Source organism: Helianthus annuus, chromosome 12 (assembly GCF_002127325.2).
Source record: "Helianthus annuus cultivar XRQ/B chromosome 12, HanXRQr2.0-SUNRISE, whole genome shotgun sequence".
Lineage (NCBI taxonomy): Eukaryota > Viridiplantae > Streptophyta > Magnoliopsida > Asterales > Asteraceae > Helianthus > Helianthus annuus.
The window spans coordinates 6,633,938-6,658,731 of record NC_035444.2 but is presented as its reverse complement, the minus strand read 5'-3'; the positions used below and the strand labels follow the sequence as shown (position 1 = coordinate 6,658,731).

Genomic DNA, 24,794 nt, shown 5'->3' with positions numbered 1-24,794 from the left:
TGTGCGACTTCGTTTAAACAGTTTTGTCTTACTTAAAGGCTTTGGGGGGTTATTGACCGTGTCCCGGATATCCTTGGCATTATCTTACGAGATGGCCACGACTAGAGCACGGGGTGTAGGCGTACACTCGGCGTGTATAACTCTTTAATGTGGTGTGTCATTTAATTCTTAGCCCGGACAGCAGATCCCGGGCCACCAGAGATATAAGTGCATGTAATTCGTTCACAAGTTTATATTTTATAAATATCCCAAGTTAATAAAAATATTTATGCCTTGTGCATTTAAATCAATTTTCAATCATTTTCAAAATGAGTCAGTCGATTTGTATTTACCAGTGTAAACTGACGTATTTTTCCCAAAAAGGTTAAGTGCAGGTACTACACGAAAATAGGCTGGCTGTTTCCTAAAGAGCGTCCACAATAGTCTCGCAAACTCGGACGACAATTATCTGTTGAACTATTTTATCTTATTTTATTTGATCCGCCTGTGGATCCATTTCAACTACTGTGATAATTATTATTGCACTTTATTTAAAGTTGAAATGTTTCTATTCTGCTTCCGCTGTGCATTTATTATATTGTGTTGATTGTCTATGACGATGTCAACCACGTCACTGTACCCCACACCGGGCCCACCGGTGACACGTGGAGATCGGGGTGTGACAGGTTGGTATCAGAGCCAACGCTGAGTGAATTAAACACTATCCTAATGTGTTTAATCTCAGTTACACAATTGCACAATCCTCGATTTTCGAGTCTAGACAAGAAACTTAGGAAATGTTCAACATTTCGTTTAATTTATTTTATTATTTATTATTGCATTGTCTTATATATTTTGTTGTGCAACTTGTTTGACTTTTGACAGGATCAGGATGCCGCCAAGGATGAGAGGTCGTGGAGGATTTCCTACATCGCACGATCATGAGGCTGGTCCCTCGCATAGGCGGGCTCCATCCGCTACACACAACACAGCCGCCAACGACCTTTGGAGGTCTTTTGCCGAGCCTGCTAGGCATTCGGTTTCCGCGAGCACTTCTCCGTCATTACCCCACTCGTTTGGGCCCCATTCGGAGAACGGGCCCCATGGTTCGCCAGGATCGTACATACCTTTGCACCAGTCACCACACCAGTATCCAGCGCCAGCCTACCAGGGTTTGTATAACCCTAATGCTTATGTGGAGGAGCCAGTGGGCCACAACCCACTCGGGCCGGAGGACCATTTTCCGGGAGAGCACGAGATGGACGTAGACGAGGATACGGACCCGTCGCTACCACCATCAGGTACGCCTAACCATCCGATTGAGATATCGGATGGGTCACCATACACAGGATCACCATTTAATGGTGTGGATAGTTACGAGGAGAGGTTTCGGCAGCATGATTGGTACCACACTCCTAGCCACAACTCTCCGATGCTTCAATCACTCCATGGTACTCCGATGCTCCAATCGCTCCATGGTTCGCCGGTGCACTCGCAGCACCACTCGCAGCAGCTTCAGCAGCAGCCGCCATTACCGCAGGACCTATCTGAGGCCCTATGGCGCGACGTGATCACTCCGTCGCCACCGCCGCCACCAGTCTTACCTCCTCCGCCTCAGAGGCCTAGGAGGAATGCGCGTATGTCTACGCGCGGAGGGATTCGCATAGGCACCCCTCCCCATGTGAGCAGCAGCCGCTACACGCCTCTTCCCGAGGAATCTGAGACGGGAGAGTCTCCACATCCCGTATCAGGGGTCACTTCAGCGCCAATTCCGCCTCTGCCGCCGCAGACTTTCGGAGAGCCGATTCCAGCCTTCGCCAGCGCAGCGCCATTCGACCCATTCGCCCAGCTCTATCCTCAGGGCTACGACTACACGGGAGACCCGTATTGGATTGCATCCAATTATAGCTCACTCCCACCTAGTGGTCCACTCGGAGACCCTTGGGCTGCTGGGCCGTCTACTTTTGGTTACCCTCCGGGTTACCAGCAGCCGCCGCAGCCGCAGCAATACCAGCCGCCGCAGCCGCAGCAGTACCAACCACCTCCGCCGGCGCCTATGATGTCGCCACCGCAGGTTCAGGAGATCCTGCAGGGGATTGATAGCATGCGACGCGAGTTTCAGCACAATATGCGAGAGGATCGTCGACGCACCAGCGGCATGTTTAAGAAGGTATTCGATTTGCTCAAGGGTAAGAGCAAGAAGGATCGTTGAATCCTTCGATTATCATTTCATGTACTCATGTCCCTGCGTGGACATTTATTCCAGTACTCTACCCCTGCGTGGGTATATCTATCTTTCTCTACCCCTGTGTGGGTATGTTATCCTGTTGACCCCTGCGTGGGTTTGCTTTATTTTATTTTGTTGTTGTTGTACTTGTTTAGCCCCTGCGCGGGCATGTTATTCATGCTAGTTATGTTATTTCAAAGTCCCGTTTAGGGCATAGATGTACTAGTACTTTGTTAAAAATTTGAAATGGTTAATTTGAATTTCTTATTTAATTATGTGCATGAATTTAACATTTAATAATGGAAATTATCAATTTTTATTTGATTTGCCATTTTATAAGAATCTTAGTAAGGTATAACCTAGCTTGAATGCCTTATTAACAGGCCTGGCCGTGACGGTAAAACCTGGTTGAAAAGATTCAACTCCCTGTTAACATCTGAAAACATGTTAACATTCTGACTAAGCGTGATTCGTAAAATCACCCACGTCACCCTTTTTAATAAATTATCTACAGATTCTATCTGTATACAAGTCTATTAATGACTTGATACCTACGGGTTATGACTATGTCATATAGTGGCAGTTGTGGTTTATAACTCCCTGCCAAGAAATGAATTATCTACAGATTATATCTGTATACAAGTCTATTAATGACTTGATACCTACGGGTTATGATTATGTCATATAGTGGCAGTTGTGGTCTATGACCCCCTGCCTAGTAAAGAAATATCTACAGATTTTATCTGTACACAAGTCTATTAATGACTTGATACCTACGGGTTATAACTATGTTATATAATGACAGTTGTGGCCTATGACTCTCTGTCTAGTAAAGGATTATTTGTTAAATTATACAATTTATAGTCCTATAAAAATCTAAATTTATAATTTAGTAATTGTCCGTTGTGACTAGGCCTATGGTGCCAATATATATATTTTCATTCCTTGATTGCTAATAAGAGCCTGAATGAAATTTATTAAATTAACTGCTAAGGTTTTTGATACCATGGTTAATAAATCGTCTAGGACGATAATACTGTTAGGTTCTAAATAAGACCTTGTCCCTTATTGTAGCTTAAAGCTACGATGGCCAAATCGGAAGAAACCAACAGTCATTCTGGGGAACGCTCAGATAATGCAAAGATTCACGTTACCGGTGCAGAATTGCAAGCACTGATTGATAATGCTGTCGCCAAGGCTATGGATAGGCAGTTCAAAGAATCTAGTGGTACTCAGAGTAGAACCCGCTCAGTGACGCATGTCAAGGCTAAGACTCATTCTGGGGCTCATAGTAAGCCTCCTTCTAAAAAGAGTGAGCCAAAGAAAGTTGAGGATGATAATCATTCCTCCAACCACAGCAGCGTCCCAAAGCAGGAGATTGAGCTGAAACGTGACACGTACAGCAGGTCCTGTACGTACAAATACTTTGTATCCTGCAAGCCCAGAGACTTCACTGGGGAAAAAGGAGCCGTCGATTGTATGACGTGGATCGACGAGATGGACACTGTAGTTGATATCAGCGGGTGTGCTGATAGGGACGTCGTTAAGTACGTGTCCCAATCATTCAAAGGAGATGCGTTAGCATGGTGGAGGTCACTCCTACAAGCTGCCGGTAAGGCCACACTGTACGGTTTGTCATGGGAACAGTTTGTGGCCCTGATTAAAGAGAACTTCTGTCCGCAGCACGAGGTCGAGCGAATCGAATCGGATTTCGTATCCTTAGTCATGAAGAACCTCGACTGTCAAACGTATCTTACTACGTTCAACACGCTGTCTCGTTTAGTGCCTTACTTGGTGACCCCGGAACCGCGAAGGATTGCTCGATTTATCGGGGGTCTGGCACCGGAAATAAAGGCGAGTGTTAAAGCTTCAAGACCTACAACCTTTCGATCCGTAGCGGATCTATCCCTCTCCCTCACTCAAGACATGGTTAGATTGAGAGCCATGAAGAGCTCTGAGGAGAACAAACGGAAACGTGAGGATGACACCTCACGAAGATCTGAAAAGCGACATAGAGGGAACAACGACTACAGGAAAGGGTCGGGGTCTAGGAAAAGTGATCATCAGTCGGGTGAAAAACCCAGATGCAAGATCTGCAGGAGACACCACTTTGGGAGGTTTCGGTTTGAAACAAAATCCCAGTCTTCGGAGAAGCGATGTGGAATCTGCAAGTCCACCGATCATAAGGCTGTGGATTGCAAGAAGATGAAGGATGCAACGTGTTTTGGTTGCAACGAAAAAGGTCACATTCGGCCCAACTGTCCAAAGTTTGCGAAGAAGGCCGAGGAAGGGAAGAAGACTAATGCGAGAGTCTTCAAAATGGACGCAAAGGAAGCAGTCCTTGATGATAACGTCATTACCGGTACGTTTCTTGTAAACGATATTTTTGCTAGAGTTTTGTTTGATTCGGGGGCTGATAAGTCGTTTGTAGATAATAAGTTTTGTAAACTGTTGAACCTTCCTGTTAAAACCTTAAGTGTGAAATATGAGGTGGAATTAGCCGATGGAACCTTAGAAACCGCCTCGACTGTTCTAGATGGATGTGTTATATCCATTAGGAATCATTCTTTCCCGCTATCCTTGCTTCCCTTTAAGCTAGCTGGATTCGACATAGTAATAGGCATGGATTGGTTGTCGAGTAACCAAGCCCAGATTCTGTGCAATAGAAAGCAAGTAATAGTTAAGACTCCGTCTGGTGAGTCACTTACTATTCAAGGAGATACCCAGCATGGATTGCCGGAGCAAGTGTCCATACTCAAGGCATCCAGATGCATGCAGAAGGGATGTGTCATTTATATGGCACAAGTCACCATTGATGAGCCGAAGCCGAAGATTGGGGATATCCCTGTTATATCAGAATATCCTGAAGTATTTCCTGAAGAACTACCCGGTTTGCCACTGGATAGGCAAGTAGAGTTTCGGATAGACATCATACCAGGTGCAGCACCTGTAGCAAGAGCACCATACAGATTGGCACCAACGGAGATGAAGGAGTTGAGGACGCAGTTGGATGAGCTTTTAGCCAAAGGTTTTATTAGACCTAGCTCGTCTCCTTGGGGAGCGCCAATCTTGTTCGTTAAAAAGAAGGATGGTTCGATGCGTCTGTGCATCGATTATCGTGAGCTTAATAAGGTCACTATCAAGAATAGGTATCCGTTACCCAGGATCGACGATCTGCTCGACCAGTTGCAAGGAGCAAGTTACTTCTCCAAGATTGACCTGAGGTCAGGTTATCATCAGTTGAAGGTCAAGGAGGAAGACGTACACAAGACCGCGTTTAGGACTCGTTATGGACATTACGAGTTCCTAGTGATGCCGTTTGGGCTCACTAACGCACCAGCCGCGTTCATGGATCTCATGAATCGCGTCTGCAAACCCTATTTAGATAAGTTCGTTATCGTCTTTATTGATGACATTCTTATCTACTCGAAGAGCCAAGCTGATCATGAGAAACACCTTCGTTGTATTCTCAAACTTTTAAATCAAGAGAAGCTTTATGCCAAATTTTCGAAGTGTGAATTTTGGCTTCGAGAAGTCCAATTCCTTGGACATGTTGTAAGTGAGCGTGGTATCCAAGTAGATCCCGCTAAAGTCGAAGCAGTCATGAATTGGCAGGAGCCGAAGACTCCTACCGAGATTCGCAGTTTCCTCGGATTGGCAGGATATTATAGAAGGTTCATCGAGAATTTTTCTAGGATTGCTGCGCCCCTAACCTCATTGACCCGTAAGAAGATTAAGTTTGATTGGGGCCCTAAGCAGCAGGAATCCTTTGACATTCTGAAGCAGAAGCTGAGCAATGCGCCAGTGTTGACATTGCCCGATGGTATAGATGAATTTGTGGTGTATTGTGATGCATCGCATACGGGCATGGGTTGTGTACTCATGCAGAAAGGCAAAGTCATTGCCTACGCTTCTCGACAGCTCAAGGTGCACGAGAAGAACTACACCACCCACGATTTGGAATTGGGTGCAGTCGTGTTTGCTTTGAAGCTATGGAGACACTACTTGTATGGAACCAAGTGTATAATCTATTCGGATCACAAGAGTCTTCAGCATCTGTTCAATCAGAAGGAATTGAACATGCGACAAAGGCGATGGATGGAAACTCTTAATGACTATGATTGCGAGATACGATACCATCCAGGCAAGGCAAATGTGGTTGCCGACGCCTTAAGCAGAAAGGAAAGGGTGAAACCGATCAGAATCAATGCCAAGCGCATTGAAATAAGGAATAATTTGAACGAAAAGGTGTTAGCTGCACAGAAGGAAGCTGTGCTGGAAGCTAACTATCCTGTAGAAAAGTTAGGAGTAACTGAGGAGCAGTTATCCTACGATAAAGATGGAATGCTACGCCTAAACGGACGAATATGGGTTCCAGTCTATGGAGGACTTCGGGATGTTATCCTCCAGGAAGCCCACAGCTCTAAATATTCCGTTCATCCTGGAGCTGATAAGATGTACCAGGATTTGAAATCAAACTACTGGTGGATTGGTTTGAAAAAGTCCGTGGCCGAGTATGTGGCCAAATGTTTGACTTGTGCGCAAGTCAAGGCTGAGCATCAGAAGCCGTCAGGTTTGCTTCAGCAACCTGAAATTCCCAAATGGAAATGGGAAATGGTGACGATGGATTTTATCACCAAGTTACCGAAAACGAAAAAGGGAAATGATACCATATGGGTCATAGTTGACAGACTGACTAAGTCAGCTCATTTTCTACCCATCAAGGAGACGTATAGCTCCGATATGCTAGCTCAATTATACGTCGATAAGATAGTAGCGCTACATGGTATACCTATATCTATTATCTCTGATAGGGATACTAGATATACGTCGCATTTTTGGAAGAGTTTCCAACAGTCGTTGGGCACTCGTTTGAATTTTAGTACGGCTTATCATCCTCAGACTGATGGTCAGAGTGAGCGTACTATTCAAACCTTGGAGGACATGCTTCGTGCATGTGCGATCGACTTAGGTGGTAGTTGGGATAAGAACTTACCACTGATTGAATTCTCCTACAACAATAGCTACCATTCCAGCATAAAGGCTGCGCCTTTTGAGGCCCTATACGGTAGGAAGTGTAGATCGCCCATTTGTTGGGCAGAAGTTGGAGATGTCCAGTTGTCTGGACCAGATATCGTCTTTGAGACGACAGACAAGATCGTTCAGATCCGAGATCGTTTGAAGGCTGCCAGGGATAGGCAGAAAAGTTATGCGGATCCTAAGCGCAAAGATTTTCACTTCGATGTGGGTGAAAAAGTGTTGCTTAAAGTATCACCTTGGAAAGGTGTGATGAGATTTGGAAAGAAAGGCAAGCTGAGCCCGAGATATATAGGACCTTTCGAGATAATCGAACGTGTCGGGGCAGTCGCTTACAAGTTAAAATTGCCTGAAGAGCTTAGTGCTATTCATAATGTGTTCCATATCTGTAACTTGAAGAAGTGTTTCGCTGACGATTCACTGGTTATACCGCATACAGATATACACATAGACGAAAGTCTAAAATTTGTGGAAAAACCTTTGTCGATTGAGGATCGACAGGTAAAGAAGCTTCGAAGGAAGCAAGTGCCTATTGTTAAGGTCAAGTGGGATGCCCGTAGAGGTCCCGAATACACGTGGGAAGTGGAATCCACGATGAAAGAAAAATATCCCCATTTGTTTGAATAAATCTCGGGGTCGAGATTTCTTTTAAGGGGGTGAGGATGTAACACCTCGAAAAATTTCGTCCAATAATGTCTTGACACGTGTCATAAGGTTCCGGTATGTGAAAACATACTTTAGGAGGACTAAAAGTGACAAACAGTGAAAACTATGGAACATAAGGGTCCAAAGTGTCAACAATGGATAAATAGGCTCTATGATAACCCTACATAATGTTTATAACCTTAAACGGATGGTTCATGGATCATACGACGCGGAAATTGCACAAAAGTGAAGTATTGCAAACTATAGGGGCCAAAAGTGTCAACATGTTTAATTTATACCTCTGAGTGAACTTTTGGCAGACCCGAAGCTTCGTAAAGCTAAATTATACTCACTAGAATGTGTGGTTAAAATTTCATGAAGTTTCGTCAACGTATGAGAAAGTTATGGCCAAAACCGTAACTATAGGGGCTAAAAGTGTCAACATGTTGAATTTATACCTCTGAGTGATCTTTTGGCAGACCCGAAGCTTTGTAAAGCTAAAATATACTCACTAGAATATGTGGTAAAAATTTCATGAAGTTTCGTTATCATATGAGAAAGTTATGGCCAAAACCGTACTTGAGGGGTTAAAAGCGTCAACGTCGAATTTTATGGCTTTTCGGGCGAGCGCAAAGTTAAACGAGGACATTACCATGTTGGTAAATGTCCAAGGGTTCTTAAAAACCAGATTCGGGGGTTTACGAGTCAAGATAAATGGCCAAATCATCATAACCAAAGTACAGGGACCAAAGCTGCAACTTTAAATCAAAGTTTGGGAGCTGCAGGGCTGCACAGTTGCAGCAATTCGCGAACAGGGGGCTGTTTAGCCCGAATTTTGAGTGCTTGACAGCTTTTTCCACCTCTAAAACCCACCAATGGATGGCCATGCATGTCTTGGACACCTGTGAGCTTCCTATAACAGCTGAAACCTCCTTAAATCAGATTAATTCATCAATTCTTGAGCACTTGTGTAGTAACCAAGATCACTAGCAAACTTCAAAAATTCACAAGAGCTTTCCAGGAGCTTTCTGATCGTCAAGGCAACTTCCAAGTGCTATCTAGGCATCAATAGGACCTTTGTAAGCCTTCAATTCGTTCTCTAATCCATTCTTGTTGTGATTATTAGTAAAAGTCAAACTGGGTGTTCATAACCTTTGACTTTCTGATTAAACGGATTTCTTTCAGTAATTTCTCGAATTGAAACTTGTTATAGATTGGTATTTATGTGGGAAACAAACCCTCTAAAGGGCACTAACTGATTCCCACTACATGCATGCTAAATGTCGAGTCAAACCTATTTCTAAAAAGTCAACAGAAACGATTTTGGTGAAAAATGACATGATTAATGATATAGATGACATGCAACCTGATTGATCATTAAAAATGACTTGTAAATTATATAAGAATGTGTTTTAATCATCATCAACTCGACAATCTATAGTATAGACACGAATCGGAACCGAAAGTCTTGTAAAACGATTATTTCGTAGACTATCGATTCGGATTCGTACATGCATGTACAAGATCTGTATTGGAAAGTATTTTTGTCTATTTTTAGTTTAGTTAAACCTTCTGGAATTTTCGTTGATTGAGTCTATGTTTAGCCTATTCGAATGCTTGTTTCCGGTTTATGCATAAAGTTGACTATTTTGCCCTTTTAGATTTAAAACGGGATTTTTGGAAAAGTGAAAGGATAGAAATCTTTATTTTTATTATATAAACTTGCACCGAAAGTTTCGGATCAGTTGGTGGTCCAGATTGTGAGTTATGGCCATTAGCGTAAAACTATATTATAAATTTACATAAACGGTCCTTTTTGCATAGAACCCGTTTCTGGCCACATTTTGACACGAAACTTTTTACCAACTGATTATATATAATATTCTGGGAATTTTGATGATTTTTAATTAATTTTTGGCTGAACGGATCCTCGATCACCTAGCCATTTCGGCTTATGTCGGTTTTGACCGTTTTAGCCATAAAAGGAGTTTTACACATCCGTTTGACCCGAAACCTTTTCTACTGATTTTGTATGATGAATAAATTATTATAAGACTTCTGGAAATATAAAAATCTCAGATTTACTGTGAAAACCCGAAAACGCCCTTAAATCGTGTTTTTAGCATTTTAAGCGCATAGTAAGCGTTGTACTTGTTTTAAACCTATAAAACTTATACCTACTGATGTAAGTCACATATTTTCATATAATAACAGTAAGTATGATATTTTGAACTCAGGTTTCCAGTTTTGGCATTTTTAGCCCTTGTGAAATTACTAAAATACCCCTACGGTGCATAGTTTGGCTTTAAATGATATATTTGGTATATGGGTCATACCCTACTGATATAATATGTTATATTAAGTATATTTACTGTATGAACCAGACCCGAAACTCAGATTTCTGATTTTACCCTTTTATTATCTTTTAAATGACCAAAATGCCCTTTTAAGGCATAAATTGGGTTTAAAATTATTCCGGGCAATATAGAACATAACTTACTGATATGATATCATATTTTAAGCATATTACATCAGGGAACTTGCATTTGAATCATTGGCCTACCCGTATCGCCGTTTTCGCGTTCGGTTCGGTTTACGTAACTAGTTTGCGTAAATTGACCGAAACGGGTCAAACGATATCATTTTTATTTCAAAATCCAGAATGTATTTAGTATACCCATATTATACAAGTATTCAAACTTGTCGGGTCTAAATCACATTCTATCCGGTCTTTCGCTTAATCGTGCGTAAACCGTACCATTCCTAAAACTAATCGGTCAAAGCTTAAGCTTAAATAAAAGGCCGTTAGGAATCTAATAGGTTAATTATAAACCTTTGTTCCAGATTAGGAGGCCCGGTAAAAGCTACCAACACTTATCATTTGTGACTTATACTTTGCTCAGGTAAATACATTTTGACTTATTTTCCCTATACGGGCTTGGGGTACGGTATTTAAAATACCGCTTGATCGGGCGCACAAGTCCTGCGCCTTATAGGTGTACAGTCTTGAATAGCTTGTGCGACTTCGTTTAAACAGTTTTGTCTTACTTAAAGGCTTTGGGGGGTTATTGACCGTGTCCCGGATATCCTTGGCATTATCTTACGAGATGGCCACGACTAGAGCACGGGGTGTAGGCGTACACTCGGCGTGTATAACTCTTTAATGTGGTGTGTCATTTAATTCTTAGCCCGGACAGCAGATCCCGGGCCACCAGAGATATAAGTGCATGTAATTCGTTCACAAGTTTATATTTTATAAATATCCCAAGTTAATAAAAATATTTATGCCTTGTGCATTTAAATCAATTTTCAATCATTTTCAAAATGAGTCAGTCGATTTGTATTTACCAGTGTAAACTGACGTATTTTTCCCAAAAAGGTTAAGTGCAGGTACTACACGAAAATAGGCTGGCTGTTTCCTAAAGAGCGTCCACAATAGTCTCGCAAACTCGGACGACAATTATCTGTTGAACTATTTTATCTTATTTTATTTGATCCGCCTGTGGATCCATTTCAACTACTGTGATAATTATTATTGCACTTTATTTAAAGTTGAAATGTTTCTATTCTGCTTCCGCTGTGCATTTATTATATTGTGTTGATTGTCTATGACGATGTCAACCACGTCACTGTACCCCACACCGGGCCCACCGGTGACACGTGGAGATCGGGGTGTGACAGATACGTAGGAGTATATGCATGTATTGTAGAGATGTAGAAATGTAGGCACGTATGTAAATGTAAATGTATGTATGTATGTATGTATGTATGCATGAGGGTGCGTATGAGAGTATGCAAAGATGTAGAGGTATAGGAAGGTATGTACGTATGTAGATGTGGATGTATGCATGTAAGAATGTAAGTATGCATAATTTAGATACGTTGAGTAATACGTTACTAATGGTGTGTCTTGAAGATGGAAAGTAATGTAGGTACATTATTGAAGCCTCACCAGGATACGGATACGCAGATGAAATGCTTAAAGTTAGAAAGATAACGAAATGGGGAGTGTGCAGGCATAAATTTTGTTTATGTATTGTATGCTAATATTATGATGGTATGTGGTGAGTGCAGGTTGTGCAAATTACGGGCTATTATCTTGAGGATTAGAGATCGAAGGCCGAGTCACAAGAGAGATTGTACGGGATTAATTGAGCTTGTACTTTAGCAAACGGATGTTATGCTTTTGTTTTGTAAAACAAATATTTTTTTTAAATGAACTTTCAAGTAAGTCAAGACGTATGTAATGAAAGAAATTTTACGGCACGAATTTCCGCTGCGACTTTAGTCAAATATGTATTAGGGTCTTACACACGTATCATTTATTGGAGCTATCTATTTTATTTTGTTGTTTTCCGCCTCTCTCTCATCTCCTACTTAATTATAAATATTTATTTTTTATAATTAAAGATATTCATTATCCCCTCCTTAATTATCTCCTACTTAGTTTTCCAAAAGCCAGGTTCGGACCAAAAACCGTTTATTCAACTACTGTTTACTCAAAACCATCTGAGTTTTTGACCCACGGCTTAGCCAACGCAAGAGATAAGCCAACTAGTTTCCAGTTTATCCGGTCCAAACCAGTTTTAAAATACCACATAAAACTTATTTTTTGTGAACGGCAAGGAACGACGTGCCAACTACCGTGACACCGGGCGCTGTGGCCAAGGTCGACTACTCGACCGCCGCTAGCCCCTTGGCTTTCCCAGATGCGTGGAAACCCGACCTCCGCCCGCCCGAAGGCACGACAGTGGAATACCAGGTAAAATCTCGGCTTCCATCCAAGACGAACCGGCGCCACCCGTATTCGCCCTTCTTCTGGATGCCGCATAAGATAATGGGGGAGAGTGAGAGTCGAACATTGGTCACAAAGAACACCAAGTCTTTCCCCATCCACTCCACATTACCTTATTGGCACTCCCTCTTGCCTGGACTTGAACCCAAGACCTTCAAAAAAAAAAGCAAAACTTCTCACCTCCCACTTAGACCATGGGGTATGGTGGCGCTTGGGTTAAGACTTGGGTTGGGCATTGGTTGACACGTGGAATGGGTGGCAGACATGGGCTAAACCTACATTCAACACGTTATGGTGGGCGGGGGTTTGGGGCGTGGGTTTGGTGGGCTTCGCTGGGCTGACCGGCTGGGCTGACCCAATATTATTTAAAACAACAAATTTAATTTTTTAATATTTTTAAATAAAGAAAATTACAAAAAAAATTCCTAACTTTTATATTTGTTTTTTTATCTCTTCTCTCAACGCCAAGGCTAGTTCTAACTCGTCACCCTGTAGGTGATCAATCGGCTGGGATAGAATTTTCAAATCATCCCGTCTTTGTTTCAGGGCATCTCTAGCTTCTTTGCTCCTTCGTATATCGGCCCTTTGTTGTTGGAATACGTTGAATGTATCCAACTTGCATGAAATGTCATCCAACTGGTCGCTGTATATTCCCCTACGCGAGCCAGAACTCCCAGCTGAAGGCGATGCCGTATCAGATCTAGATTTTTGAGCACGCCTTCTTGATGCATTTCTTCCATGCTCAGGCCGGTTTGGGCTTGGCGAATCATCCAAAAGGTCCTCAAACTCTTGATCTCGTGCATCAGATTGGGCTTGGGACGAGGCCCTTGACCTTTTGGAAGACGAGTTAGTTTCGCTACCAATGGGGATAGTCGCCCACTTTGGATGGAACTTACAAATCTCCCAACAATGCATGAAACGGAATTCGGTCTTCATATTTGATTTGAATGTGACCACTGCATTTGTCAAAATGTCGGCTTTGGTTTTTACCACTTTTAGGGTTTTCTTTGCTTTATTTAAAAAACCACTAAATTTTGTAAGTTGGGTGCTTATCTCGCTCCACTTTGAGGATAAGCTATCGTTTTCACGATAAGTCTCCCTACCCATTTCTTCATGGAATAGTCTACTAACCGATTCCCACAGGGCGGTTCGATGTTGCGAATTTCCTATTTTAATAAAAAAATTAATATATTACAAACTTATATAAAAAATAACCATTCCATTAATAAAAACAAAGGTTAAGAATACCTAAAGTTAAATGTTGAGATTGTTCACACCAAGCCCTCGTCAATGCAACTTCTTCAGCATAGACCCATTTTTGTTGTTTTCGTTTGGCGGTTTCAACTAGTTTATCCTCCTCGTTTTTTTTCTTATGACTTCTCTTTTTGATGGGTTTCGATGCGGAAGGACCATCATTGGGTGGTTGAGTTTCGGGAACGGATTCGTTTTGTGAAAGGTTGATGGAGGTTGGTGAAAGGTCGATGGGCGATTGTGAAAACGGGGTAGGTATCGAATCGTCGGTGTGTGGGAAGTTAGTAAATAAACGATTCCCGAGATACGATGCATAACTCGCCATGTCGGGCATAGGAGAGTGTATGAAAAATGGACGAGCTATTGGACGAGTGGGTGGTGGGCTAGGATTATTTTTTTGGAATCCATACGGGTTGTTCGGGTCATAAGGACGGTTGTAAGGATGCATTTTTTCGTTTTGTAGAAGGAGAATTGAAGATGTATAGAAGATGTGGTTGAATGTGGTAAAAATGAAAGAAAAATGTGAGTTTTATAGTGAAAAAATGGAAGAAAAAATTAATTTTTTTTTAATATAGCCGTTGGCCAACAGCTAGCCCAACGGCTCTTTTCTTTTAGCCATAGACAGCCCGCCATGTCAGCTTCCTTCCCCCGCCTCACGCCCGGCTTGAAACCCAAGCCCAAGGGCCACGCCCCAACCCCAAGCCCACCCAGGATGGTGCCTTGAGCGTTTTCCCCCAACCCACACCCACACGGCCACACCCCAACCCAAGCCCCATACCCCATGGCCTTAACCACTAGGCCAAAACATTATTCATACATAAAACTATAAATTATATAACCACCCTAACTTTGTATTTATAGTACTTAGAAACACAATATATAAGCATGAAGATAAAATCCTAAAATAATGGTTTTAAAATAACCCTAACAATCAAACCCTAACTCCACCTAGGCGCCTACAAAACCATGATTCAATTCATCTCTTCACCTGCTTGATGAATCAACCCACAATTCTATTTCAATTCACCGATCTTCTTCAAACCCTAGCATCCAAATCCAATGGAAGACGATGATGAGTTCGGAGATCTATACACCGACGTCCTCCAGCCTCTTCAAACGACGTCGTCTGCACCTCCGATCGATAACACCATCCCCAGCGACGATGAGGAGATTCTCTTTGGCTCCAAGAGTGTTACCAATTCAAAACCCAATCAATCCGATCATAATTTGAATTTCAATTTGAATTTGAGTAATAAAGATGAAGCTGCACAGAACCCTGATCCAGAACCTAGGGTTTTGGGGTCTAGTAGTGGTTTTATGAAGTTAGAACATAAGGGTATTCAAAAAGATCCAATCTTTGATCATAAAGATAATAAAGATTTTGATAAAGGTGAAATCTTTAAGGAGGAGAATTTTGGGATTGAAGAGGGTGGAGAAGAAGAAGAGGAAGATGGGTTTATGATTCCGGGTTTATCGGCATCCGGAGCTCCGGTTTCGAACAGTATCGAACCGGGTTGGGATGATAGTGATAGTGAAGATGATTTGCAAATTGTGTTGAATGATGATAATGATATGGGGATGATGGGGATGGAAGGTGGTGGAGGTGGTTTAGATGAGGATGAGGATGATTTGGTGATTGTTACGGATAATGCGGATGCGGGTCATATTGTTCGTCAGCCGATGGAGGAGATGAAAGATTGGGGGGAGGATGTCGGTCAGGCGGGTGAAGGGGGCGGTGAAAGGAACGAGTTAGTGAGTGGGGATGGTGGAGCTGCGGGTGCGGGTGCGCAGAAGATGGGATTTGGCGGTCATGGGTATCATCCGTTTCATTCTCAGTTTAAGGTTAGTGGTAATTGTAGTACAAGGATGATCTTGACATGTAAATTGTTGTATTGTTTAGTTGGAAAAGAATCAAAGATGGTAAATGTACATACTTTTTTAAATTTAGTTGCAAGGATTAAATCAGGGAATGTTGTTGTAGTGACTCCTTTCGTTGATCAATGAAATATTTTTTTTTTCTCCTTGAAATGAATTATTTTATGCTTTTTAATGTGTTATTTTGATACCGAGCTTATATTATGATTCCTTTATGGAACTGCGAATATTGGGATTCTAATCGAATCTTGCCCTGATGTTATGCATCAGTCAAGATTAACGTATCTGATGCAACTGCTCTCGCTCCATCAAGTGGCATTCAACTCGTGTTTTAAGATTAACGTATAAGACCGCCTTGACTGTTTAGACGCACATCGACTGTTTCGTCATGTCCACTTTATATTTTTAATTGATCTAAGGCATGGTCCGAGCCGTTGAATTTTGAAAATATACGCGTTTAATGTTTTAAGTCCATATTGCAAAGAGTAGCACTAACCCATACAATATTTTTGAGTTAATTACTGTTTTCGTCCCTTAAGTTTGTCAAAAATCACTGTTTTAGTCCATTAGTTTAAAAATTGTGATTTCAGTCCCTGTGGTTTCACTTTCGTAACCATTTCAGTCCCTGTGGTTTCACTTTCGTAACCATTTCAATCCATTATTCTGGTAAGTACAGGGACTGAAATGGTTATGAGGTGGTTACGAAAGTGAAACCACAGGGACTGAAATGGTTACGAAAGTGAAACCACAGGGACTGAAATCGCATTTTTTAAACTAATGGACTAAAACAGTGATTTTTGACAAACTTAAGGGACGAAAACAGTAATTAACTCTTTTTTTTTTTATCACCCCTCATTTGCATCAAATCAATTATTAGTTCCCACTTTTTACGGAAATTCCATTTTGAAGGGTGAAATATATATGGGATATCAGTATCACATTATACTAATTCGGGTTGAATGCAAGTCATACAATACTATGATAAAGTTTTATCTTTTAGCGTCTACTAAACTATTATTACCTTATGGAGTTATGGTGCATACTTATCTACTTTTGAGGATTAACCCCGACGTATTTTAATTATGTTTTTAAAAAATGTGTAGTATGTGAGACCTGGAGCTGCACCTATTCCCGGAGCAGGTCCTGCAGCAGTTGGTGGAGCCCCGGGTCAAGTTCGTCCACCTGGAGGTCCGTTACCTTTTGCTGGTCGAGGTAGAGGTGAATGGCGTCCACCTGGCGTTAATAAAAATGTTCCTCCCAATATGCAAAAGAATTTTCATTCGGGTTACGGGATGCAGGGTTGGGGAAGCAATGGAGCGGGTCGTGGATTCGGCAGTGGACTTGATTTCACACTTCCTTCGCATAAGTAATGATTGTAAACTGATATCATCTCTTATCTGGATTTCTGTTCATTATCTATATGTCGTAGTTTGGGTGGGCTGTACGGGTTGGGTTGACCAGGATCACTTCTCTCTCTCTCTCTATCATATATAAGTATATATATATAGAAAAAGTATATCGTACATTACGGCTTAACGTGCTTCACGTACAACAACGTGCATGATTTGTTCTATAACATGCGTGATTAATGTTTTCAATATGCGTGATTTTGGATTTTTGAGTAATAACGTGCGTGATTTTAAAATGAACGTGTGTAATTACGTGTCGTACGTGATGTACGTTAAGCCGTAATGTACGTTAACCTTCCCCTATATATATATATAGGATTAGGTTCTAATGAGAACTCCCTTGAGTTGCGAGAACTTGAGAACTCTGATGGGAAATCCTACTTTCCGTGCGAATTGTTTAACCGTTTTTGCCAGAAACGTAGATGAAGATCTAACTAAGAGATTTGTAAAAAAAAATTTAAAAAAATAGCCTAGCATTCATTTACGCCAGGGTTTTTTATCCGCACACACTGCTGTAAAAAAAATTACAAAAGCATATGATGTCTCCCTTTTTGGCGGTGTACACTTATGTAAATTTGTTTTACATTGATGTAAATTTACGTATACGGTTTTTTTTTTTTTTTTTTTGAAAAATGTTGCATAGTTTTAAAAAAATTTAGCCAAAAAATACTTTTTTTTCAAGGAGTTCTCTGGTTCTCACAACTTGGGGGAGTTCTCATTTTAACCGTTCCCTGTATATATATATATATAGGGTGGAGTTCTAGAGTGAACACTAGTGTATTTGTGAACTGAGTGAACAAATCCTGGCCATTGATTTACATCATCAAATCGTAAAATACACTAGTGTATTTTCATCATCAAATCCTGGCCATTGATTTACACTTGTGTATTGATAATCAAGGGCGAGGATTAGTGCACTAATGTTCACAATCAAGGAGGTTGTTCACAAATGAACCTAGCCCTATTGTAAATAGTTAGCTTGTCAAGTACGAGTACAAGAATCGTATTATATCAATAAGAGTTAATTACTGTTTCCGTCCTTATGGTTTGTCAAAAATAACTATTTCAGTCCACTAGTTTAAAAATTGCGATTTTAGTCCCTGTGGTTTCACTTTCGTAACCATTTCAGTCCACCTTGTAACCATTTCAGTCCCTGTACTTACAAAATAAATGGATTGAAATGGTTACGAAAGTGAAACCACATGGACTGAAATGGTTACGAGAGTGAAACCACAGGGACTGAAATCGCAATTTTTAAACTAATGGACTGAAATAGTGATTTTTGACAAACCACAGGGACGAAAACAGTAATTAACTCTATCAATAATTATCTAACTTTTGTACTAAATCTATTTACGAGGTTTTATTCATCGAAAATACACTTTGAGCAACTTTTGAACTGTTTGATCCATTTGACCTCTTTTATTCTCAACAACTTTTAGTTTTTTTACGTGTTTGAGCGTTTAACACAATAGAGTTAAAACATAACGCACACCGACCTTTTAATAAGAACATAGGTCAAAATGGCCACCTATACTAAGATCTAATGCATACACGTCAGATAGATATATTGTCTCTAAAGGTATGCAGAAAACACGGTAGTTACAGTTAAAAATATTTGATTGGTATAAAACCCATGTGGTTCATACTTCATAACGAGTTCTGACATCTGGTTGTCTCCTTATTAGGACTATATTTGAAGTGGACATTGACGGTTTTGAGGAAAAACCATGGAGACTCCAAGGTGTTGACGTGTCGGATTTTTTCAATTTCGGTATGAATGAAGAAAGCTGGAAGGAATACTGCAAACAGCTGGTGAGTGCTACAAAGATTTCCCGCTATCTTGTATATTGTTTGTCCCTGGGGTTTGGTCAGTTTTCCGACTTTCGTCCAAAGGTTTGTTTTTCCGCATCTGGATCCAAAAGGTTTGGAATCTTGCCATTTTCATCCGACCTGTTAACTCCATCCATTTTTTAACGTTAAGTCAGGGATATTTTCGTCTTTTTACTTATTTTTTCTGTTTATATAATATACATAGTTTTTTTGAATCAAAGGGGTGGATCTTTATTTCTTGTAGTGTTTTTCAGTTTAATAAAAGAAAGAAATTCTAAAAAGACAGAAATACCCCTGACTTAACTGAGAAAAATGGATGGAGTTAACGAGTAGGATGAAAATTGCAAGATTTCAAACCTTTTGGACCCAGATACGAAAAAACAAACCTTTGGATGAAAGTCGCAAAACTGACCAAACCTCAAGGACGAAAATGGCATTTTACCCGTGAAAAAAGGCTACATAAAAATTATTATTTTTTTGTTTTTAATGTTTTTGTTTGTAGGACCAACACCGATTGGAGGCTACAATGCAAAGCAAGATTCGCGTCTACGAAAGTGGGAGGACCGAACAGGTATGCAATCAATGCTTATGTGGCATGCAGTACACAACTCATGATACTGATGATAAATAAAATAAATAATATTTTTTTTTGTTTTACTGTATTTTAGGAGTATGATCCGGATCTTCCACCAGAGCTTGCCGCAGCAGCCGGGCACGACTTTTCATCCGAAAACCGTAACATTGTAAAAATCAATGTGCAGAGTGACTTAGCAAAGGGACCCGCACCTGCTCGGATGCAATTGGTATGCACCAATGTTTTAAAGTCAGAATTTTTGAGACCCTATGATGTAGCAATAACTAATCGATATTTTTTTGAAAATACAGCCAACTGGAAAGGCAATACAGGTGGAAACCGGTTTTGGTGAACGACTTCCATCTATTGATACGCGCCCACCACGAATCCGTGATTCCGATGCTATTATTGAGGTGAGCGAAATATACAATCCAACCCTGACCCGTTATCTGACCCGTCTTATCTAGGGCTGCAAACGAACCAAATGTTCAGTGAACAGTTCGTGAACCGTTCGGCTGGAAGTTCGTTTGTGTTCTTTCGTTTAATAAATGAACGAACACGAACAAGAAGTTCCGTTCGTTTAGTTAAATGAACGAACATGAACAGAGGCCACGTTCGTTCATTTATGTTCGTGAACGTTCGGTAACGTGTTTGTTTATGTTCGTTTGTGTTGGATAATTCGTTAGTGTTTTAATTTTTTATATCTATTTAAATACTTCAAAATTCTAACAAATAAAATATTTAATAAGTATATATTATGTTCATTAACACTTGTTTGTGTCCGTTTGTTTTCATTTGTGTTCATGAACATTAGATTGTGTTTATGAACGTTCGTTTGCGTTCGTTACCTAAAATCAACAAATGAACATGAACACGTTCATTTTCTTGGCGAACGAACACAACAGAAAATCTCGTTCGATAAGTGTTCATGAACAGTTCGTGAACACATATTTCCGCTTGCTTATTTTCCCATCTCTAGTTAGCCCAAATCACATAACTAATGGTTTTCTTTTTTGAGCGAACAGATTGTATTGCAGAGATCTCCGTCTCCAGATCCTGAATCTGTTCAAGGAGATGATGTTGATGTTGTGGAGCATCTTGAAGATGGTTTCTCGAAAGAAAACAAAAAAGAAGTCGTTGAGATTGAAGATGAAGATGGATCCGAAGTTGACCGTTTTGATAAACCACAAGCTTATTATAATGGCAGGAAACGAGAAGTTTCCGGAAGAAGAGCACCGTTCGTTGGTTCGGCGCATGACGTGGCAGTTACACGTGATCGCGTCCCGCACTTTTCAGAAACCGAAGTGGATGATCATCTCGATTCTAGAAACAGGTATGATTTAATAATAATAATTTTCATCTAATTTATTTTAATTTTTTAACTAGCGCGTTTAATTATTCTTTATAATTATAATAGGCCAGTGAAGAGAACGGCATCCAACAGATCACCCCGTTTGACTGATAATCTGAACGAAGAGTCAACCGAAAGCGTTGACCGTAAACAAAGCCATTCTTCATCTCCGTTGACCCTTGGCAGTGGTGAGAATCGAAGTTTTGACCAAACCGATGCTGCTGTTAAAGACGACGTGGTTACGGATGGAAACACAAATGACGACAATACCTTCAAAGACGAAAAATTAAAACATAAAGTGAAAAAACAAAAACTGATCACTCGAGCGGAGCATTCTTCTGTTGAAAGAGGTGACGATCGAGAGGATTCAATTCATAGTATACACATCCGGAAACCGATGTATGAAACGAGGGGCCGTGATGAGTATCCTCACAGAAAGTGGGAATCGAATCAAGGGTACCGGTCACACCCGAAGCCCGAAAATTACGATCGAAAAAGGTCGAAGGAATCCGAAGGGGTATGGCACGAAGACATGATGAAAAGAAGCCATAAGGCGAGAGAAAACGAAAGAAGCGATAAAAACGAACATCGATCAAGAAAAGCTTTGGAGAACGGTGGTTGGAAGGGTGATTACGATAGAGATATGAATCCCGTTTTAAAGCGAAACGATAGTTTAAAATCGCAAACCCGTCATCATACCATTCCCGAGGCCCATAGAGAAAGTAGCAGTCGACGAAAACGGGAACGTGACCATGACGATAGTTTGCAAAGAGAGAAAGTCGAAAGACATAGAGAAAGGGATGAGTGGAAAGAACGAGAACGAGAAAAAGACAAATCTTGGGTGGGCCATACTAGATTGAAAGAAGACTCTAGAAGCTCAAACAAAGATTACCCGTTCAAAGAAACGGGCCGGGAACCGGTAAGTAGAAGGGAAAAATTCGAAAACGAAACCGTTTCAAGACATCGAGGGCGGGACGATGCGTATTTACAAGGAAATAAGATTAGTAATGACGAAAGAATACCGTCGAGGCATGAAAGGGGATACGGTGGTAGTAGTAAAGATACGCACGTGGTGCAGGATAAGAAGCATAAAGAAACGCTAAAAAAGGGTAAAGAAACCGATGGTACGATTCACAATTCGTTGTCTACTTCTAGAAGGAATCGAGAAGATAATAACAGTCAGAAAAGTGAGCGGGTACGTAAATTAGCTATACTTATTTAGCAATTGTATATCTATATCTATATCTATACTATTTACAATGCATAACACAAGGGCATTTTAAGCTACCCAAAAGTTAAGACTTTTTTTTGCTTTAATGCATAAGGTACAACCTAAAGTGAGGGTAAATTAGTCTTTCTAACACTAATTATACTTTAATTCCCTCATCTAACGAAACTATAGATAATTAGTTAATAGTTAGAGTTTATCTCATTATAAAAAAACTAACTACCCTGATTTTTAAACGGTCGTTAACTTTTTTGTACGCTAATTTTTTTTAAATACACCATAAAAGCGAGTATTTTAATATCTTCAATTTGAGTATAGTATTGCTATATTTTAATTAAAAAATTGTTATGTTACGTGATTAACAGTGTCAAAGGGTGAGCAATAACTGAATCGTTAACCGTAACCCGAATTAACCAAAGCCCAAATCAACCAAAACCTGTTATTGATTTTTTTTGTACCTGTTTTGCCCTCGGTGGGAACTAACATAATAGATAAACGGCGGTTATATGAACTTTATATTATTTTTTGTTCTCTTGGTTTAAATAGGCGAGCTCGAGAGGCAATATTGAACAACGTGCCAATGACCAAAACCCCGGGATCAGAAAATCTTCGAAAAAGCACAAAGAAAAAGAAAACGCTTCATCAGATGACGATGAACAACAAGAATCCAAAAAAGGGCGTTCGAAACTGGAGCGATGGACGAGCCACAAAGAGAAGGATTTCACTCTTGACGTAAAAGAAACCGATATAAAATACAAAGATAACGGTCCTTCCACAAAGCTTCCGGAAGAATCCGTTAAACCGCAAGAAAACCTCGAGAAACCAAAACCTTTGGCGGAAGAGAAAGCCGAGGATGCAAAACCACCGGAAGATAAACATTTGGACACCGTTGAAAAGTTAAAGAAACGAAGCGAGCGGTTCAAACTTCCTATGCCAAGTGAGAAGGAAGCTTTAGCTGTTAAAAAGATAGAAAACGAGCCATTGATTTCCGCGCAGCCGGAAACCCAACCCGAGTCAGAGGTCAAATCCGAGCGCCCTGCTCGGAAACGGCGCTGGACCAGTGGCTAAGTTCTAATACATGAAAACTTTGAAATTGGATATGGTTTATGAAATGTGTAACAATGTAGTCACTCGCGGTTTTTTCTTTTTTCGCTTTTGTTTTTATAAAAAGGGTATGTATATGTCGTGCGAAAATGTAACGATAAATAGCGACGCGAACGTTATATCAAGTGACATTGTTATAGTTGAGCTGTAGGACATTATTTAGTTGCAGGTGAAGGATGGATTAAATTCCTAAGAAGCATTTGAGGTAATGCTTTAACATGCATATATATGTTGATAACCAGTTTTGTTACAGGAAGGTAAATGGTGTTTATATAATTATATTATATAGTTACTGAGCTTCAAAGTTTATTATATTCATTAGATATTATAAGTATGTTTTAACTTGTTATGTAATGCTAAACTTAGCCTCTCAAAAAACTTGGTGGAGGATAGTGTGAGTGATTTTGATGGCATTAAGGTTAAAATAAGTGGATTACACCTGTGCTTTGCGGCAGGGTGACCTGGTTTTTAATAAAATTTAAAAGGAAACGTAAACGCAGTGGTAAAAATAGCGTTAATAGTGGGAATCAAGCAAATATTGGTTCAGTTCAATACAATATCGATATGGTACCGACACTCGATATAACAACGATATGGTACCGACACTCAATATAACAACTGAAAACTAAAACTTAAAAAATAAAGTCGCCATAAGTCCAAAAGGATGCTGATATATGTTTTACATCGATTAAAAACCATAGTAGACAAATACCAGTAATGGTTCTAATAGTACCAATGCTAGTACTTATGTTTTTTTTTTGAGGGGTACCAGCTCGATCTGTTTTCAAAAAGAATTATATCGCGTATTTAGTTTTTGTAAAAATAAATTACCGAACGCAAGTTATAAGATATAATAAAGCTATTGGGTTAAAGTCGTATATTATCTATAGTGCAAGGGGTGGATCTGAAACTAAAAAATGTTTTTTTTAGAAAAGAAAAAGAGTTAATTATAATGCAAGGGGTGGATCTAAAATTAAAAAAATGTTTTTTTAAAGGAAAAGAGTTGCAATATGGACCTATAAGATTTTAACATATGCTTCAATCAAAACTATTTACTATTAACAAAAGTTGTTAATTGTTGGTTAAAGTCGTACATTATCTATAGTGCAAGGGGTGGATTTGAAACTAAAAGTTGTTCTTTTAGAAAAAGGAAAAGAGTTAAAATATGAACCTATAAGATTTTAACATATGCATCAATCAAAACTATTTACTATTAACAAAAGTTGCTAATTGTTGGTTAAAGTCGTACATTATCTTATAGTGCAAGGAGCGGATTTGAAACTAAAAATTGTTCTTTTAGAAAAAGGAAAAGAGTTAAAATATGAACCTATAAGATTATAACATATGCATTAATCAAAACTATTTACTTTTAACAAAAACTGCTAATTGTTGGTTAAAGTCGTACATTATCTATAGTGCAAGGGGTAGATTTGAAACTAAAAATTGTTTTTTTTTAAAGGAAAAGACTTAAAATATAAACCTATAA

The 24,794-nt window shown here is 40.0% G+C and overlaps 1 protein-coding gene across 2 annotated transcripts; it reads left to right on the top strand.

The window, feature by feature from the left end:
* Positions 1-14,815: 14,815 nt before the first annotated feature.
* On the top strand, positions 14,816-23,531 carry LOC110893921 (FIP1[V]-like protein). Of its 2 annotated transcripts, none has more exons than XM_022141075.2 (9): positions 14,816-15,776; positions 16,913-17,175; positions 18,907-19,033; positions 19,554-19,622; positions 19,720-19,854; positions 19,937-20,038; positions 20,651-20,958; positions 21,043-22,171; positions 22,751-23,531. In XM_022141075.2, exons 1-9 carry the CDS (start codon positions 14,994-14,996, stop codon positions 23,270-23,272), a joined length of 3,438 nt encoding a protein of 1,145 aa, XP_021996767.1. In that variant the 5' UTR covers positions 14,816-14,993; the 3' UTR covers positions 23,273-23,531. The 2 variants fall into 2 exon arrangements, with proteins under 2 accessions (XP_021996767.1, XP_021996766.1); XM_022141074.2 differs by having other exon boundaries at positions 21,040-22,171.
* Positions 23,532-24,794: the final 1,263 nt, after the last annotated feature.

Excerpts from the sequence above, each read along its gene's own strand:
- LOC110893921 (XM_022141074.2), top strand. The coding sequence starts at position 14,994 with ATGGAAGACGATGATGAGTTCGGAGATCTATACACCGACGTCCTCCAG. Across the intron at positions 15,777-16,912 it reads CGTTTCATTCTCAGTTTAAG|TATGTGAGACCTGGAGCTGC; the intron begins GTTAGTGGTAAT and ends AAAAATGTGTAG. Across the intron at positions 22,172-22,750 it reads ACAGTCAGAAAAGTGAGCGG|GCGAGCTCGAGAGGCAATAT; the intron begins GTACGTAAATTA and ends TGGTTTAAATAG.